This window comes from Psittacula echo (genome assembly GCF_963264785.1).
Source record: "Psittacula echo genome assembly, chromosome: 1".
Taxonomy (NCBI): Eukaryota; Metazoa; Chordata; class Aves; order Psittaciformes; family Psittacidae; genus Psittacula; species Psittacula echo.
The window spans coordinates 85927245-85947620 of NC_137735.1; the positions used below are offsets into that span (position 1 = coordinate 85927245).

Consider the following 20376-nt stretch of genomic DNA (forward strand, 5'->3'; position numbering starts at 1 on the left):
CTAGTGGAGCCAGAGGACTTAAATCATGCACTATTACATCATTCTAAAGGCTCCCCTTCTGAACATGTGTTGCCTACAAGGACAAGCTTTATCACAAGTCTAGAAATCTGTTAAAGAAAATGGTTAGTGCAGATGAAAAGTGAGTTCCATAATAAGGAAGATCTCAGCAAGGAGTCTGTCTGCAGCTTCTTTTTATCAGTGGCAAGGGTGTTCCCATACAGACCCCAATAGTTGCCTTGACAATTGGATAAAGGGAGAGAGATCCAGTTCCTTCAATACAAATTTTTCAGTAATGTCAGATTTTCAAAAGCAGACAAACAAACAAACAAAATCCTTCTCTTGCTGAATATGAACTGCTTTGGTATGGATATCCTTATAGCTAGAAAGAATTTTCTGTGTAAATACTGCCCAGAATATCTTCGTTCAAGACCTGTCAAAAATGCATGCTGGTTTTAGAAGCATTGGTAATATGTGCTACTATGTCACACTTGGCTCAATGTCAGTCCTCTGTGTTTTAATTTAAGTAGCTTTGGCTTTTCCGTGCTCTTTTTGCACTCCATATAGAGTACATTCACTAATCTGATCTCTGATGTCAAAGCAATGCATAGTTGTTGCAAAAGTGCCAGAATGGGAATTTTGCTGTAGATAGCTGAAGATCTGAAAAGAAAGCTTTCTTAATTTGATGTTCCAGAAACAGCATCACATCAGAGTTTAGTCTCTGATTCAGTTATTAGTGTCAGCTACTCATAAGTGTGCATCTGTTTTTTCAGAAAACTCTTCAGATTCTCTGTTGCCCAAGTCCTTGGCCAGCTCTTCCTTGTCTGGTCATATTTAACTCATGTGATCTCTCCTCTTTTCTTTTTTTTCTTTTCTTCTTTCTTTATTTTTCTGGTACCTGATTTGATTGAAGCAGAGCTATGCATCTTTTTTTTTTTTTAACTAAATGTATGTAATCAATAGTTCTGTATTAATGCCAAAGGCATTTTATCCATTTTGTGGATGGAATGAGAAAAATGATCACTAAATCATTTCAATATGAGGTTGTTTGGCATGAAAGACCAGTTGTCTAAACTTCATCTCTGGGAAATCAAGTCACTTTAATTGCCCATCTAACACTGACAGGAAAAAAAAACATTACAGAAAATGGTTAGCAAGCTGTTAATGCATAGAGCTGAACAATAGCAAAAGGACTCCTGATACTGTGCTTTGTGTGCTAGGCAATTTTCTAGACTAATCTTCTGCAATAGCTTTCACTTGTAAGAAGGATCCTCTAAATACATAGGCTTTTTTCCTGGTTTTAATATTCGGTAAAAGTGCAGTAACTACAAAAAGCCCAAAGCATGGCTTCACATATCAATAAACTTTAGTTATGTCTAGCCTGAGGACTCGGGTGTTCTCATCTTTCTTTATTTGCTTTACTCATCAGGACTCCTGTAAATCACTTCAGAGTAAGTCTGTCTGAAAGTCAGTGTATCAACAGTGGAAGCCAGTGCATGTGCATTCTTCTTCATTAGTAGCTCAGTGTGAACATTAGCCTCCCTCATAACCATCTTCTGTTTCAAATGTGATTGATCTTTAAATGGCTGACTACACATTTGTTCTTTGCCTCTGGGGGAGTGTGTGTCTTGGGACCAAATCGCAAGGTGGACATGGAAAATTAAAATAATAATAGAATAGGTAGGGTTGGAAAGGACCGTAAAATCATCTAGGTCCAGTCCCCCTCTTCTGTCCATTTCTATCCACTCTCCCTCTACTTCGCAGCTAGCCATATGAGCCAAATTATAACGCTAACTGCTCTGTGGTTAAGGTCATTAGCAATCCTGATCTAGCATATACTTTTGACAGTAATGAATCATCCCCAGGATGAATTATCTGCCTGATATTGCGTAACTTATACCAGCAGATGTGCTTTTTACCCTGGTGTTGCATAGTACATGCAAACTGTTTTGAGAGTTTTACATTTATGGTTATTTGGTTTTTAAATGTCTCTGTACATTGGGGTTTGCTAATAGAACTTTAAGAAAGACAGTAGTAATGTAAGACTAGTACAGGCTGTGTTAAGGAGCAGTTCCAACAACAATATAATTTCTTTAGCAGCAAAGCAAATGAGAAAGAATCCTTTTCTCTTGTACTTGTTTGTGCTTGCTTCCTGTCTGTTATGCCACATATTTGTAAGGCTGCACTGTTGAAGAGCGGAAGGAGAGTCAAAATTTCCTGTCTTCTGATTGGGACATCTGACAAATCTTCCATAACACCCCTTTCATTCCCCCAAATTGCTACTAATATTACGGAAGTTAGTCAAGAGTTTCTGAAGTAGCATCTTGGTACTGGAAGAGATCCTAGCTGCTGAAGTCCACTGCTACATTTCTCCCTTACACATTATCAGCACATTGTTTGTGTGGCTATCTGACAAGTTGGACAAAGGTACACTGCTGAGAAATTGCCCCTGGTTTTGGTTTGCTAAGATAACATTTTACTTGGTCACTACCCAGCCTGTATTGAACTGCACAGGCAGATGTGCCTGCACGGGGTAGCACAGTGCAGTGAGAAAGGGAGGGCAGAAAACTTTTCAGTAGTAATGCTGGCTCAGAGTAATTACCATCCTTTCAGGCTATGGAGCTACAAATCCCAGTAAAAAGAAAAGAAATCGGAAAATTCGCTGTCTTGAGGGCAAATCCAACCCAAACAGAGGGAAAACCAGCATAATATATATGTAAAGTGGATGGTGTGCCGTGGTAGTGTCATGTGAATTCTGTTCTTTTTAAAGTATGATGGAAGATTATTTCATGCATTTATTCAAAGTATATGTAGATTGCATACTAAACTAGGGTTTTTCTGATGCTACAGTGGATGTGTTTCAGGCTTTTTGGCATTGTATTTACATCTATAAAGTATGTTGCTAGCCTTACCTATGCATTTAGAACTGGAGTGGGTCACTTAAAGCAGGATTGACCTTGAGTTTTATGGTTTAACCTTAAATATCAGTGCAAGTGATGAGCCAGCATAAAGACAAACTTTTCACAATTTTAAGAGGATTTTTAAGTGTCTAATTTTCAGATAATTTAAAAATGTTCTTTCGCATTGCTATCCTAGCTTGAAATACTTTCCTGAAGGAATGGTGCTATTTAAATAATGTCAGCATCTAATGACTTGGAAATAGACATGCGTAATACATTGCTCAGCTTCAAGGGTTTTGTGGATTTGCATTAGTTAACAAAATTGCTGAAGTCCTGTGTAGTTGCAAGAGGAAAAGCTGATTTTTTTTCTTTAGCATTGCAGTCAGATGTTCTCTATTGCAATCAAATGTTTTTTCCGGAAAACAGATTTATGGTGGCTGAAGAGTATTTAAATAACTGCAGTTTATCAAAAGCTTTCAAGTTCAAAACTCTGTATTTTATTTTTGTCTCTAACATTTGAAATAAATCAACAGCTTCCATGAAAGTTACTTTAATGGATTTGTTGGAACATCTAACTGATGATTTGAGAATTTGAAAGCAATTAATCAGATTTTTTACTGTATTCATGAGGCTTGAATTTCTATTTAAATGCATTTTTTTTCTTCTTTTTTAATGCACAAATAGGTGCCTTATTGGCTCAAATCCAAATTTCTCGCAAGAGTTTAACGCTTATTTTTTTTATTTACAAAACTCACAAAACAAGTTATTAATTATTTCAGTTGGTTCTAAAACAGTTATTAAACTACAACAGTAACAGCTTTTTCTGTCAGAGTTCAGCTCTCATTATGTGCTTTCAGTGTTAAGAAAGGATTAATTTTTCTTAATATTAAGTGAGCAGTGCCAAGAGCAGACTTAACTGAAACTGTGCTGATTTTAAGTGACTCAAATAATTATTACTTCCAGTGATTATCCATCAGCTGGTGCTTTTGCAGGGAAGGATGCATTGGTTTTGTTCAATTTCTTTTATATTTGGATTTTGTTGGTTGGGTTTTTATATGTGTATGTGTGTTCATTTTGGTTTTGGGTTTGTTTGGGTATTTTTGTCATGTGAACAGTGCTCTGTCTTGATCGCCAAACAAACTTTCAGGGAACAGTTTGCATTAGAATTACTTATGCTGAGTGGTATACAAATTTCAATTTCAAACAGTATTTCTTACCTAATGAGATTCTGGGCAATCTTCTCAGCGGCATTATATGCAAGATTAGGGATGTGGTCTACTTACTTCAAGTTCATGCTTCCTTTCTGCCCTTCCTAGAGTGGTTTTAGATTACAAATAAAATACCTGTATATCTATACTTTTTCTTCCCTCATTCTTGAACATAGTCCGACACTCAGCTCAACTTCAGTCATCTGCAAAATGTTTTGCTGGGATTTGATTTTGGCTGTCTTGTTTGAAATGCTTCAAGAATGGTTTTTAAGTAGCACTTAACAGTGGGGCTGTGGTTATAGCTATTTCAGGTGATGAATATAATTGGAACACATATTAGAGAGTGTGCAGACGGTTCAGATCAAGCATTTCACCATTTAATTGCCAGTTAATTGCAGGGAACTTGGTTCTCCTAGGCTGTTTTAATTCAGTACAGGATGTCAGTCACTGTACTTCAGTCACTGTTTTGAACTTCCAGTAAAACAATGTTTTTTGCAGGACGTTAATGGTACTTTTAATGCAGATAGCTGTCTCGATAAGCTGTTGATTCTGTCTGCTTTTATTATTTTCTGATTCATGTATGTTGTTTCAAGATCTGGTATTGTCCTAAAGCTTCATTAGCCTGTCCTTTCATTCCCGCTGGGGAGATGATTTGCTTTAGAGTATTTGACTGTTAAAGAAAATAATGTTAACTTAATTCCTTGTATAACTTTTCAGAAGTGTTGCAGCTTTCCCTCTGTCTCTTTTCAGAGAATGGACCTTGGAGAATGTCTGAAGGTGCATGATCTGGCATTAAGGGCAGACTATGAAATAGCTTCCAAAGATCAAGATTTCTTCTTTGAGCTTGATGTATGTATTTTGTCATAATGGTGAAGAGACAGTTTAACTTGTGTATCTAGGTAGATAAACTGAGCCACAAAAATTAAGTTTTGGTGCATACAAAAGTAATTAATAGAAAGGCAGAAAAACCATTGGCTCAATTACATAAAAGATACATGTCTCTTCATGATTGTATGCCAGGATTTATTAATATTGGCAGTCATCTCTGGGTAGAACTGTTAAAAGTCTTCCACAGAGCAAATAATCATAGACCTGGATGCTGACTTAGTGTTATTAAGTAGCAAATAAATGCTAAGGCTGCACATGCTTTGAAGAGAGCCTTAAATCCTAAGCTTACTGAAGAAAGTAATTTTGTTTTGGGGTTAACAAATCATATGCTGTGTCTCAGTGTACCGTAGTTTGAGTAATGTAGTTTTGAACTCCCAACTAGGAAGTTAGTCTTCATTTGGACAAAAAGGTTTGGGGTTTTTGTTTGAAGGGATGGTGTTAATATGCTTAATAGCTTAAAACCCTACTGAAGAAAAGTTACATTGCATGTATTGGTTGGGTGAGATGAACCTGAATACCCTTAGAAGAATTTTAATGTATGGTTAGAAATGCTCTTTTCTTTTTAGAGAAGGCTTAAGACAGATTCACTTCAGAATGTCTGCAAATACTTACAACTATGATTGTAGTGTAGACTAGGATCTTTAAAATGTTGCATATTTCTATATGCAATTAGTCACCATAAACTGATAGATGGTTTTACAAAGTTTCACTAATAAAAGCTTATTAAAGTTAAGTCTTAATAAATCTGAAGTGTTACGGCTAATGAAATACTCATGTTCTTGACAGCATTGACCAGTGTTCTTGTTGATGTTTTAGGCAATGGACCACCTGCAGTCATTTATTGCAGACTGTGACAGGAGAACAGAAGTGGCTAAGAAAAGACTAGCAGAAACACAAGAAGAGATCAGCGCTGAAGTTGCAGCTAAAGTAAGCATGTAAAACTAGTTACTGAAGTCTCTTTGAAGATCTGTTTTTCGAGGAGCCAACTTAAGGCTTTGTCAAGCTATCAAACCTGAGAATTCATACTGAGGAGGGGGTAAAAATAAGTTTTCTTTATCCTTCTCAAAACTGCCTTTAAAGCACAGAGAGGGTAACACAGGGAAGAGACCTCTCTGATATTTTTGTGCTTGGGAAACTTGACTATCCATTATACCATGCAATATAAATGTTAGTAATTCTTAACATTTTTTGATCAAAACATGAAGTAAACAATTTGATGGGCTTTTCTCTAGATCTGCTGGGGAAAAAAATAACTTTTATATGTTTTCTGCACATACGCACATGCTAGAGATGAATGGTAGTGCAAATACTAGTTTGTGAGACTCATACAGACAAGAGTGTGAATTACTTGGAAGTCTGAACAAAATTCTGCTCTTGAGTTGGTACCTAAACTTTAACTCAGCCTTTCTCAGTATGGTTTTACATGAGGCAACTTCTGTTTCACTTTTACCTGGAGAAGTTATCTCTGCATGCTTCTTTTAATTCTGTAATTTTTGCACATAATAACTCATAATAGTTCAGATTGTTTTCCATAATGAAAAGCATTTCCAGTGTTAAGCCTTTATGTCTCTTTCAAGGCTGAAAGAGTTCACGAATTGAATGAAGAAATTGGGAAACTGCTGGCCAGAGTAGAACAGCTTGGAGCTGATGGCAATGTGGAAGAATCTCAAAAAGTAATGGATGAAGTGGAGAAGGCTCGGGTAAAGAAGAGAGAAGCAGAAGTAAGTTGATTGTGTAAGGCTTCAGGGACGGAAAGGATAGGGTCAAGATTAAAATGGTTGGCATCTGTGTAATGCAAGATGTCTTATCTGCTTTCACTTAATTGCTTCATGTAAAAGTAAAGAATTTGCTTTGTTGGAACCCTGTAAAGTTTCTATTTTAAAAGTCACTCCTATACTATTAAAATTATACCCTCTTTGATGACTGATGCTTTTATCCTAGTTTAGCTGTATTGGCGAGTTGTATCTATGGACACTAGAATTGTGTCTGTGTTTGTTGGACTGACTTACCTCATTCAGTCTCACAGCTCTTGCTGTGGCACCCCTGTTGTACCTCATGGTATGCTGATGTGGCTCATACTAGAAAGCTTCAATGAAGTAAACTTTGGCTTTATTAAAACATAGTTAATCAATGGCTTGTGTATCAGGCAAATAAAAACGGTCCTTGTTGTAATGTTCAGGTGGCAGAACTCATCCAGAGCATTGCATATGGTGTTTCACCAAGATATTTAAGTCTGTAGAAACAAACACTTGCAGCTGTTCTAGTGATACCAGAGGGATTACAAGCAGTCTTGTTTGTTACCTTAGTATCTGTAGATAAATTTTGCTCAGATAACTTGTTTAATTAGTGTCTAAACAGGTAGATTTCTCAGGGAAACCACTACTGTTTTAAACTGGGTTCAAAATTAAAACTAATATTTTCATAATATGTTAACACAGTAATTCTACTGTTAATGTGTATTCATAGTTGCATACAAAAAAGTTGTTAATTCTTCTAAGTAATATGGTCTTAAATAAACATGATAATCGCCTCACTTTATTTAATTTGCAAAACCAATTGCTGCTTTTAAATATGTCCAGTCTTCAAAATAAGGAGCCTGCCTTGTATTATAGAATCATAGAATCGTTTGAGCTGGAAAGAGCCTTAAGAATCTAGTTCCAACCCCTTGCCATGGGCAGGGACACCTCACACTAGACCATGTCACCCAAGGCTCTCTCCAGTCTGGCCTTGAACACTGCCAGGGATAGAGCATTTACCACTTCTTTGGGCAGCCTGTTCCAATACCTCACCATCCTCACAGTAAAGAACTTCCTTACATCTAACCTGAACTTCCCTGTTTAAACCCATCACCCCTTGTCCTGTTGCTACAGTCCCTGATGAAGCATCCCTCCCCAGCACCCTTGTAGGCCCCCTTCAGATCTTAATGAGACAGTTGATTTATGAATAGTGTGAAGTAACTAAAGGGTATGCTGGTGTACATTGAATTTGGTTATCAATTTGTAGTATATCTTTGGTAAAGTGTTATCTTTGTATATCTGTGCATTGAGAATTAACTGTTAGCAAATTATTTTGTTGGTTGGTTGGTTGTTTTCTCCAGGAAGTATACAGGAATTCTATGCCTGCCTCTAGCTTTCAGCAGCAGAAGCTACGTGTTTGTGAAGTGTGTTCAGCTTATCTTGGTCTTCATGACAATGATCGGCGACTTGCTGACCACTTTGGAGGAAAACTTCATTTAGGATTTATTGAAATAAGAGAGAAGCTTGAGGAACTGAGGGTAAGTCATTCTTCCCTTTTTGTGTGTATATGTGTGTGCTACTACTTAATTATTTGCCAGGCAACCTTAATGGAGTATTTCTTTCTGGGTATTTTAATTTCTTCCCGTATTACTTTAAAATTTGGATTTCATTAGTCTACAAGACACTAAACATTCTAATTAAATATCACTTACCTGGTTAATTTGGGATGATGACCTGTTTTGTACTGAGGCATATTAAAACACACGTTCAAAGTAATGCATCTGTGGAACAGAACGTGCAATTGTACTTGTAAAATGGATTGCAGTATTTTGAATTACAGTGACACTGAAACATATTTAGCAGTCATAGGAGATAGCCAAATGAATTTTACTTTTAGCCTGTTGATTGTTTAAAAGTAATACAGAGGCTTCTGAAACTACAAGAGCATGTAGTGGGCCTGTGTGGTATTTTATTAATTAGGATAGAATATTAATAGGCGTGGTGTTGAAATCCTCATTTTTGGTGCTGCTACTACATAAGGAGGATGATAACACATGGGGAAGTTTCTAAAATAAAAAGATCTACAGAAATGCTTGAAGCTCAAACAATCTGCTGTATGGTGAAAGACTAAAACTCAATTTGTTTGTTATTCAGACAAAGATTAGGAGGTTACTTTTATTCTACAGGTACCAACCCTATAGAATGCCTCCTCCCCCCCACTCCTGGAGGGATGGGGAGGAGAATCGAAGGAATGTAACTCCCACAGGTTGAGATAAGAACAGTCCAGTAACTGAGGTACAACACAAACCACTGCTGCTACCACCAATAATAATAATGATAAGGGAAATAACAAGGGAAGAGAATACAACCGCTCACCACTCGTCAACTGATCCCCAGCCCGACCCAGGCAGTGATCTTTCTTTACCCCTGAACCATAAGGGAGAAGGAGGATTAGGGCAATAAGATACTTTATGTTTATCACTGATAGCAGTAACTGAGTAATTGACCACTGAGTGTCCATTACACTTTTATTGCTGTGGCTCATTCTTGTAAAACAACATGTCAGAAGGTACTCATAATTAAAAAAACTAAAGAAGATTTCTCTTTTTTTTTTTTTTTTTAAAGTAATTTTTGAAGGCTTTTAAGCTTAACTGACCATAGGTGAAATAAATAAGCTCCAACAACTCAAGGCAGTAGCTATCCACAGTCAGAATACAAAAATATGTATATCTTGAAGTCAGGCAATTAAAATTATTGTTATGGGGAGGTTGCATGCTCTCTATAGCTTGATGATTTGAAATCCAGTTGGAATATTATCCTAATCTTGATCTTGACCAGAAATTGTGTGCTGGAAGAAAGATTTACTGGAATTATTGTCTGGACTTTTTGGTATTCAAGGAGATGGATTTGGACACAGATGTCATTTATAATCTTACTATGAAAGTTGAATTCAAGGCTCAATTAAGCATTTAACTGTAGAAATCACTAAGGACAATAGCTACATGAATTGAAGTCCTAAAAGCAGAAAATTACGCTACTGAGTTTGAGTAAATTGGCTTGGTTTATATTTCATAATATTCCAGCTGTCTTGCATGAATACTGTGTGACTTATCCTTTGGAAAGCCCAACTCTTTCTCCTGACTACATTGGCAATTTATGCTCCTAAAAATAGCTGCTGTAACTTAAACCTTAGATGCCTGGAATAGATCGTGTGTGCTTCCTTTCATCCCTCCATGAAGTTACGCAAAGAGTCACTTAAGCAAGAAACCTTGCTTGTAGTTATATTACTGATGTTGTACAAGGAAGAATAGGTAGAATTTGACATAAAGGTTTGATACAACTGATTATTTACATCATTTGGGAAGGGAAAGTGCATGTATAATTATTTCACATTCCCAAAACATCAATAAAATAATCTTTTTAAGTACTTAACTAACAAAAAAAGAAGACAATAACTATTCCCTCCTTCCTCAGAGCTCTCCTCAGAGATCTAATCAAGATGCTGCTGGGGCAATTCCACATCTCAGAAAGAAGGTCTTTACAAAGAGTTGAATTTCTTGCATCATGTCCAGAAGGCGGCAAGACTTGGGTTTGGTCAGATCTCCAGTTGTGAGTTCCACATCTGAGGGCCCTCTACTGAGCGTGCCTTGTCCCCAGTAGTAGTGAGTTCAACCTGGGGTCTATCAGTGGAAGCATCCTGTCTCACGTACACAATATAGAAACAAATAGCCTCAAAATGATGTATTGGTCCAACCAAGTTCTTAGAGACTAAGGATTCTTTTGTCACAGCATAGCTGAAGGAATTAAAACCATTAACTCTCACAGTTCTGATTCCTTTCTGCCTTTCCCCAGTGGCCAAAATACGACGTGAGAGTTTCCATGCTAATCCTGTTAAAGGCATGATTTACTGCTCTGAATTCCCCTTTGTGGAAAACTTCGTATAACTACGTATTTCAGGTCTTTGTGTCACACCCATCTGCAATAACTTCTGGATTTTGGAGAAAAAAAAATATACTGAGGAAGAGAGGGAATAATTAAACAAGGGAAAGGGAATATACATGAGGAAAAGAACTGAGTATTAACTGTCTAGGTTGTTTTTATAGCACATTCATGTGAAAAATTTTGAATCTCAACTTAATGAATATATTCTTCTCCTTTTAGAGAATTGTGGCTGATAAACAGGAGAAACGAAATCAGGAACGTCTGAAACGTAGAGAGGAGAGGGAAAGAGAAGAAAGGGAGAAGCTAAGGAGGTAGGGATCTATTTTAATTGCATATACATAATGACCTATTTAACTTCAGTGGGAAAAAAGGTGTAGTTCATAACACATTTGTGAATCTGCAGAACCACAATAATCTGCATTCCTTGGAAACTTAAAAGGGTCAAGAGTGAATTTCATGTCAAACTCTTAAAACATAAATTGTTTTCATAGAAACCTTTTTTTTTCTATGGATAGAAATGTCTACATATTTGAACAAATGGCCTTTAACTGAGATAATTTTCAGGTGTGTAGCTTGTTTTGAGACCTGACAGATGCAAGCTTACACGCATGTGAGTTTCAAACATCTGGTAGATGTTAGATATTTTCTTTATAGATGTTAAAAAATTTTCCTTACTTCAAATAGTTGAATGTATGAATGAGGAAAGTAATTCCCTGTTCTTCCATGAAATGATTGCCTCTAGGCTAAAGTGGAATGGAATTTGAACTGCAGTTCTCCTGACATGTTATCTTCAGAGGATAACAATGTAAACTTTTGAGATCTGTGGCAGCCAGATAATACGTGTCTGATAAGAAATAAGGGAGTATTGACTTGAACTTTTTCTGTGTCTTTTCTGTGGGAGGGATGGCAATAAAAAGCAGATTAGATATTCTTTTGGGTTTGCAGTATAGTGGTCTCAAAAAAAAATAAAAACAAACAAACACAAAACAGTTGTCAGAGGAATGTGTTTCCTGGTAAACATGTTGCATAGGTATTAACATCAAATAAAAAGCCTTTAATTGCTAGTAAAATAAGAAATACAGTAATAGGTCAATAATCTGGTTTATTATTACTGAATTGTAGTTTAATAAGATTCTGTAAGAAAAAGTTATATACTGTTTTCTATTTATTTCAGGTCCAGATCCCACAGCAAGCATACCAAAAGGTAAACAAATCTGCAGACAAGGAATACCACCAGTGAAGCCAGCCTTTTAGAAGCCAGAACGTTTTGTCTAGCACTGATAAAGATGTCCACCTTTACAGACAAACTATTCTGTTATGTAGTCATCTCCCTATGTGTTTATACAGTATTTATCACCATGCTACTTCTATTTTGTGGCTACTACAATGCAACTTACTGTCCAGAATTACATTTAGAACACAGAGTTGCTCTTTCTGCAAAACAGAACCTTCTAGTTTAATACCTTTTGGTGAAAACCCATATCCTAAGCACCAGGCTACTCCATCAATAGTAGGAGTTTTCTTCTTAACCTACACAGACAAAGGTACCCAGGAGGTATTACTATAAAGTAATAAAAAAAAAGGGGGGGGGGGGGAAGGAAGGGGTAGGTAATGGTGCGTAGAGCCTTCTAGAATAGTTTTATTGCAGTAGCTATGGGGAATGATATATAGTCGTGTTTTCTCAGAACATTGTAATAGATAGGTTCTGGCAGATTGCTGTCACTGCATCACGAAGTTCTACAACTTCGCATGATAAAGACAAGATTTTAAGATTTTTAAAAAGTAGGTTTTTTCCATATTTTTAATCCATTTCAGAAGCCTGAATTGGCTATGCTATAACCATACATACAGTCATGACTTAACTGTAAAATTGCCTGCATTAGTCACAGTGAAGGATTGCTTTCCCCTTTCTGCCTGTGTTAGGACAATGCGGTAGCTCTGAACACCACAGACCATTATCTGTATAGATTTGCTTATGCATACAGTGCATAATATTCATAGTAGACTGATAGAGTAGCCAGGTGAATGCAGTGCCTGGTCTAAGTCCTTTCTGTTTCTAGATCTAGGTCCCGAGATCGCCGCAGACATCGCTCTCGCTCAGCCTCCCGGGAACGAAAGCGAAGAACTCGCTCCAAATCCCGGGAGAAACGCCACCATCACAGGTCTCGCTCTACCAGCCGCAGCCGGAGTCGCAGCCATCATAGGAGCAGGCATAGTTCTAGGGAGAGAAGCCGAGAACGCAGCTCCAAAAAGAGGTAAATATTTACCTAGAAATACATGGCTTTTGCTAGATGCGTGATGTGAATTTTAACACTAAGTTTACATTTCCCACTTGGTAATTTAAACACATTTTAAGACTGTCTCAGATTGTATTGTCTTGAATGTGTTTCACTGTAAGTCCTTCACTTATGCATTTAGCATATTTATGATTTTACATACCATAGTGTTTTGGGTTTTAATTAAAATAATAGGGTTAGGTATTATTTCTGTCTTGGACAAGTGACATTAGGTATTGGTGTCAATACTACCAGCTTACTAGAGCATAGAAAGTGAAACAACTGATCTCCATTTGAACCCAGGGATATCAGCAGTCCTCTTGCTGTCATACATTTGGTTTTTCCCTTGGGCTCTTGTTCCCAGCACTGGAGCCCATCTGTGTGTACTGTGCCAGATAAGTTTAGATATGCCTGAAAATAAACTTGTTGCATTGCATCTGAAGATGTTGCTTTGCAAAGAAAGTGGTTCAGCCCCTCACGGAAGGATTACTGCAGAGAGCAGTCTGGAGCTGTTGCTTTTGAATGACTCGATTGCTGTTTGCTCCTGAGGGTTTGCTGGCTTATTTTAGATAAATGAGATAAGCACAATTTAGGAGAGTGCTGGAATTGCACAACGTCACATCTGGTAGGGAGGCCTGCTCATAACCAGGGCTCCTTTCTTCTGTAGGTCAGCCACTGTGGCATAGGTCTGAGAGCAATACAGCAGATGTAGTGCCCAGTCTTAAAACCCCTGCAGTCTCTCAACTTGCAAGAAGAGAAAAGATGTGGTTTTGAAATGGATGCACGTGCAGGGTTTGCAGTTGAAATTATCTTAGGAGTCAGATCACCAAGGATGAAGAAATATGTGTTGAATGTGTTCAAGTATCTCATGGGCTCTTTCCCCTAAAAATGAGCTGCTTTTTTCTTCCTGGAGTATGTAGGTGGCTGTAGGCCCATTGTGCTCTCTAAGAGAACATAGAAAACAGGGTTAATGCAAGTCTTTTATTTCCTTCACTTTGTTGCAGATGAATAAAACTTAAATGTCCAGTATTCTAATTGATATAATCAGTAGTGTCTGGTATTTAAAATTCTTCAAGGTATTTTTTAGTCTTGTCAGCATTTTAGACTCGGCAGTTTCCATCTTGATTGTAGCCTGTCGTAGTTATCCTAAAGAACCTGGTCTTCAAGGCATTCACAATGGCAGATAAGCAAATCTTCAAACTTGTAGTTTTTCAGCCTTAAAATAAACACTTTCATTTGAATCAACACACTTGTTAACTTGGATGAACCAACATATAGAGCATATGCTGAAATTGCCTTTAATTCTTCAACTTTGAAGTCCGCCTTGCAAGGCTCAATTTCAGTCCTTTGAAGAAAACTGTAGTTATTGATTGTTCCAGGATTTTCATTGTAGTTGTTCAAACTCTCCAATATGATGTGCATAATACAAGTGATACATTGTCTTCTGTATGTTAGCAGAGAAATATGTGAGAACCAGGAAATGGTGTGGACCATTGGTGCTATCCATGTAACCGTAAACCTGTCAGTCTCAGCTACCAAAGTTGAATTGAAAAGCACGGGGTGATCTGAAGATAAAGTCAGTGTCTTTTTTCAAGATAATATCAAAGGATAAGCCCTTTAAGTCTTGTTTTGTGTGAATGAGTATTAAAAAAAATACAGTGTACCTTAGGGCACAAGATTTCAGCCTTATCATACTCAGTACTGGAAATACTTCTCCTGATGTCAGTTCCTGCCCTGAAAGAATGAGACACACATTGTGTTACTGTTAACTTGAGGGAAAAAAAATAATGATGCCATCATTAGCAGCTCACGGAATATTAGAATGGTTTGGGTTGGAAGGGACCTTAAAGATCACCTAGTTCCAATCCCCCTGCCATGGGCAGAGACACCTTCCGTTAGACAAGGCTGAACTCTCCCTGTTGAACTTCATGAGGTTCCTTTCAGAACATTTCCTCAGCATGTTGAGGTCTCTCTGGGTGGCAGCATGACCCTCTGGTGTATCCCTTCAGTAAGAAGTTCTCTTGTAAACATCCTTTTTTGTTTGGCAGTTGAAAAAATGAATAGAGCTGTGTTTTTTGCAGAAAACCCACAAACCTTCAGCAGCTCAAATGACTAAAATAGGAAAATCCTTGGAACAGGGTGTATTTCTCTGAGGTCAAACAACATTTTTGCCCTTATAGTATAGATATTGTGTTTTCAAGTGTCTGAAGAATTTGTAGAGCTATGATCTTGCTGCACTGAGACCAGGATAGCTATTGAACTTGCAGCAAGGCTGGATACCTCTTTTTTTTTGAGGTGCCCTTCTAGCCATTAGAGCTACTTTTCACATGAATGTGGGAGACGTCCTTCTTTTGAATACTGTACCACTGTTGATGCCAGAATCCAAAATAAACCTGAACTAGCAGGCTCAAATGTATTATACTTCCTTGCCTCCTAAGAACCCTTTTCCTAGTCCAGGGGAGTACTTGTTGCCAAGTCTGGGGATTTTTGTGATGTTTTTGGTGGTGGTGGTGGGGTGTGTGTGTGTGTTTGTTTGTTTGTTTGTTTTGAGGAATTTCTTAAAATACTGATTTGAAATACTTTTATTCAAGCCTGTCTCTTTAAGCTCAAAACATTGAGTTGTCCAAGGAATTCTGGCTAAGCATGCTCTGGAAAATAAAAAAATACTCCGTCAAGTTAACTTCTTCAGGAAGGAGTCATAGTCTTTTTGTTTTGAATAACCAAATTGGGATCTGGGGAACATGGTGCTTTTGCCAAGCTCTTGCAGAAGAGCTGAGTGTGGCACCAGAAGCAGCAGGAAGACAGCTGAAAGCCGCAGCAGTGGCAGCCCATGGTGCCACTAATTGTAGGGCCTGAAGAGAAATGTGGCATTTTGGTTGCTATGTGGGAAGTGTTGCATCATTTTATGTTAACGAGAAGTCTTCAGTGTGATTTTTGGACTTGGTTAAAGTACCATAAAATACAGTTATTGTAGGCTGCTGAATCCTGCTGTAAAAGCTACTTATATGTCTGGGATTTTTTCCCATTTTGATTGCATCTATTACGGCTTTAACATGTAAGTATACTAGGCAGTTAGACTCCTTACTGGGGAAACTCTTGATGTGTTTCTCCTGGAAGTCATTTTCCCATTTTGTTCTGTGTAACAACATTATCACAGGCAAACATTAGCTGACTATTACTCTTTGCAGCAAACCATGCAGTTTCTTCTGTTTTTCTTGTCCACTCTTCTTCAGAAAGTATTTTTTAGAGTCTCACATAAAATGAAAAGCTGCCACCTCTCAGACACTACTTCATTCTGAAAGGAAAGGGATGTTTATTGTGTGCTACATCTGAGGAGATACTACAAATACATAAATTTGTCTAACAGACACGTTTTCTTTAATCTGTATCATCATTTGCCTTATAAACAGGTGGATTGGTTTAAATCTTAATGTCTGGGACCTCATTTCAAATTTGTCAGTATAAAGAGTGGACCTCCACACTCTGTGGCACAACTGAATGTGCACAAACCATCCGACAGTAATAGCAGTTTGTCTAAGATAATGGGTACCCATCTGGTAATAACAGAAACATGCCTAAGGTCATAGGAATCCTAGGTCTACCTACGCTTGGATTGCTGGCTGATCAAGAGCTGGTCAAAGTAAAGTCTTGCTTTTCCTTGCTGTTAACTGTAAGTCCCAAATAACTAAAATGAAACATCATATTTGAAGTCAGATGTTGAGATGTATACTCAATTATAAGATCAGTAATGAATCATGGCAGCAGACCTGAATGTGGGTAAATTGAGAGATGGTCATGTCCATATGTTTGAGCCCGCTTATTCATGTCATGAGGGTTAATACACTCCCAGACAGACATTGTATGGATGAAGAGTACCTGAAGTCATAGGATGGGGCTACATTTTACCTGGCTTTAGATGTCTGAGTCAGATGTAAATCTTGTGGGTCTCACTACAGACTCATCTGACATAATTTTATGTCTATTTTAAAATGAGACAAATCATGCCCCGAAGTGTCTGTTTCTTCTGTAGACTATTAAGGAAATCTGGCTGTTCAGCTTAAGATGTCTTCATTGCAACCATTTAAAGCTGATGAGATAGATCCCACTCAGCATTTAGACAATTCTTTAAATATCTTTCAGATCCCAGTTGACAGCAGAATATTCTAGCCCTATCCTATTTCTTTGTTGTAGCAGGTTGTTTTTGCTTTTGGTTTGTAAGTTGTTGGGGTTTTTTGCTATTTTTGTTTGTTTGGTTGTTTTTATTTGGTTTTTTGGGGGTTTTCAGGTTCTCAGGCTGCCCTGGAATTTTTTTCCAAAGCTACTTACAGTTTTTTGTCATCAGACCCAATGCAGGCATCCACAGAAAGTGTCTTGGAACCAGTATAATGTAACACAGTTCATAGTTGGTGAATGTGACAGCATGGATGCTGCCCACATATCTGGTGAAGAGTTTGGTTTTTGCTGAAGGAATTCACTTGATCAGTTGGGAAGTAATGCTTTCCAGGCATTCTAGGTAATAAAAGTGTAGTAGAAGTTCTCATTCTAAAGGTTATGCCTTGCCCTTGAGAAAGGAAGGAATGGTATTTTAATTCTAAGTCTTCTGGCAATAATACTGCTTGCTAAAGCAGTTGTATAAAATTTCATATCACAGTGGTGTGATTCATGAAAGCCAGTCTTCCTTCTTGTCAGCTAATTAGAGGCTTGCCTGTATAGAGATGGGATGGCTGGCTGAATACATCTTATATTCCTTCAGAAATGTGTTGAATGAAAAGCTAAAGCTGTGCATGGCGTCATGTCCTATCTATCTGCGTATTCCAGGATTAATTACTAGAGTTAGCTTGAGTTGTCCAGTTTGGAAGCATTGTTACTTCTGCAGGAGACTTGCAGCACCAAATACTTGTGAAACAGCTGTGCTAACTCCAGTATTAACTTCTTATGTAGCTTCACTTCTTATTTGTTGTCCAGTTTGTGGAACAGGAGTAATACCCATGGATCTGAGTGTTTGCGAATACTAAGTCTTGCAAAATCCTGTATTGTAGGGAAAGTAATCTTTCCAGCTGAGGAATTAAAATGTAGCTTCTTTGTAAGCTCATAAAAGGGAATTAGCGCAAGAGTCTTTTGCAGACTTTAGTTTTGAAGCTTTGAGGTGATGACAGTAACTTGTAAGTGGAGAGAGTACAGTCTTACTGTGCAGTACTCCGGCTTTTTTGAGTAAGAAATTAGTGGCTGCTTTATGGCATGTTGTTAAGATATTTTTTTTTCTGTAGAAGTATGTATTAGAATCTTACATGATTGCTGTACATTTTAACATTTAACATTTTAAGAAAATGAAAACATTGTTTTTGCACAAGAGGCTTAGATGCACTCTCTGGGGGAATATAGAGGAGGAAGTGTAATCCAGGGTTTTTTCCAGTACAGGTAGCCAATTTAGTTTAAAACTACGTGGATTGCTTAACAGCCCATTTCTGGCTCCATTGTAAAGGTTTTGTAAATTGCAATTATCAGAGTAAAATATCTAAAAACAGCACCACCCCTCATTGCAAAATCACACAATGGATAATTCTTCAAACAAAACTTAATTGTAGCACAGATTCCAGATTTGTGTTATATTTGCCATGTAGTAGCCTCATTCCAGAATTATGCGAGTTAAATTCTCTCTTGTTTTTAATTGAACTCCCATTTTTAAACACATTGAAGTTTGTAATTTATATATCTGAAATAAGCTGAATTCCTCTAAAGCTGGAGACTACAGATGAGAAATTTCAGTTCGACTTCTGTTAATGCAAACTTGAGGTTGGAGGTTGAAAATCAGAGATTTAGTGAAGCACATCGACCTTAATCTGAGCACTCTAATAAATGTAAATTCTGCCTCTAACAATATTTGTCTTTTGAAATTGGAAGTTGGAAGGGGAAAAGAGTAGGATGATTTCTGATGTCTTCCCATACATTTCTCTTCACATAAACCTGAGGTTGGGTTGGATAAAGAAGGAAAATAAAAACTCAAAATCCTGTTTGATAGCTTACAACTTGTGACTCACTTGAACTCTCAAATTTACTGCACCTTTCAGATCCTCAAAGGAGAGATCTTCCAGAGACAAAGAACGTTCAAGAGACCGTGATAGAACATCACGTGATAAAGATAGAAGCTCAAGAGAGAGGTCACCGCGCGATTTCAAGGACAAGAAGCGTTCCTACGAAAGTGCTAACGGCCGATCGGAAGACCCAAGGAGCTCTGAGGAGCGTGAAGCAGGGGAGATATAACTGGCTGTATATTCACCTGATCTCTAGCTTCCTATGGAGTTGCATACTATGGTTTAGTTTACAGTTGTTCAAAGGGACACCAGTGAGCAGTTCCAGACACTGATCCAACTAGGGTAGATGTACAGTATATAAAAGTGGTTATAACCAAGTCAGAATTAAACCCCATCAACTAATGATGCCTAAAGCTGGGTCCTGGACTTCCACCAAGTTGTAAAACTTTTCTGAAAGATTTCTGTTTATTCAGGACAACAGTTTTATGTACCAAGATGCAGATCTCAATGTTTTTAATCTCCTTTCCAATACAAGTTAGTGAACAAATTATGTTGTACTACTTGCCTTGGGTGCTTTTGAACCTTTATAAATTCTCCAATTCTGCTCCAGTCAAAACAGCAGCATTGAAAAGTTGTATTTTGGGGGATTTTTTTGTTTGTTTGTTTGCTTTTTTTGTAAGTGGGTGGGTGGATGGATATTAACTTTTACTCTAAGGTTGTGTTCCCAGTGATTTTGTTTTGTTTTTTGTTTGGGAACCTAGGAGTTGATTACAGTGGGAGCATTTAGACAGGAATGTGTGCTGGAGAAAGCGGAAATGTCTTTTTACAGTGCCTATTTAGACTTGGAAATTGAACAGCTGTTGCATTACATCCTTTTTTTTTTTTTTATTTCTACTTAAATTTTGAAATCAAAGCCAGTCCCATATCTGTACCATTTGATTGGTATGTGTTCAATATATTTGTTTTTTTCCATAAGGACTCTTCCTGCTTTTTCTTGTGGACTACATCCTTAATTGTATTAAACACACAAAAACCCCAGCAACAACAAACAGAATCTAAGAACAAAAAAAAAAAAAAGGAAACAGTATTGTCCAATAACTTAACAAGGATATACAGGTCTCTTAAGGTGATTACTCTGCAGTTCAGCAGGGGGCTCAAACAAGATGATCTTTGAGATCTTTCCAACCCAAACAATTCTATGATTCTATGAAACTAACATAATTTTTAACATACAGATGTGCTCTAGGAGAAGCAGTCTTTCTTAGGATGGTTAGGTTTGTAATCAGATATTCAAAGGCAAAAACACGTATGTGGAATCATAATTATCATGGCACAACCATTAACTCCTTAATTACTTTCTTTTCAAAAAGTTGTATTTCATTTAGGTGCAAGCTGCC

General features: G+C 37.4%; 1 protein-coding gene across 3 annotated transcripts in view; it reads left to right on the forward strand.

Moving 5' to 3' along the window:
- LOC308231570 (putative RNA-binding protein Luc7-like 2) overlaps positions 1-19954 on the forward strand; it is a 37473-nt gene extending 17519 nt beyond the window's left edge. For all 3 annotated transcript variants that reach the window (XM_080637163.1, XM_080637162.1, XM_080637161.1), the window contains 8 exons: positions 4856-4954; positions 5810-5920; positions 6571-6714; positions 8091-8267; positions 10891-10982; positions 11846-11875; positions 12732-12926; positions 19016-19954. In XM_080637163.1, coding sequence (XP_080493289.1) covers positions 4856-4954; positions 5810-5920; positions 6571-6714; positions 8091-8267; positions 10891-10982; positions 11846-11875; positions 12732-12926; positions 19016-19208 — 1041 coding nt within the window. In that variant the 3' untranslated portion in view covers positions 19209-19954. The remainder of the gene's footprint in view (positions 1-4855; positions 4955-5809; positions 5921-6570; positions 6715-8090; positions 8268-10890; positions 10983-11845; positions 11876-12731; positions 12927-19015) is intronic.
- Positions 19955-20376: the final 422 nt, after the last annotated feature.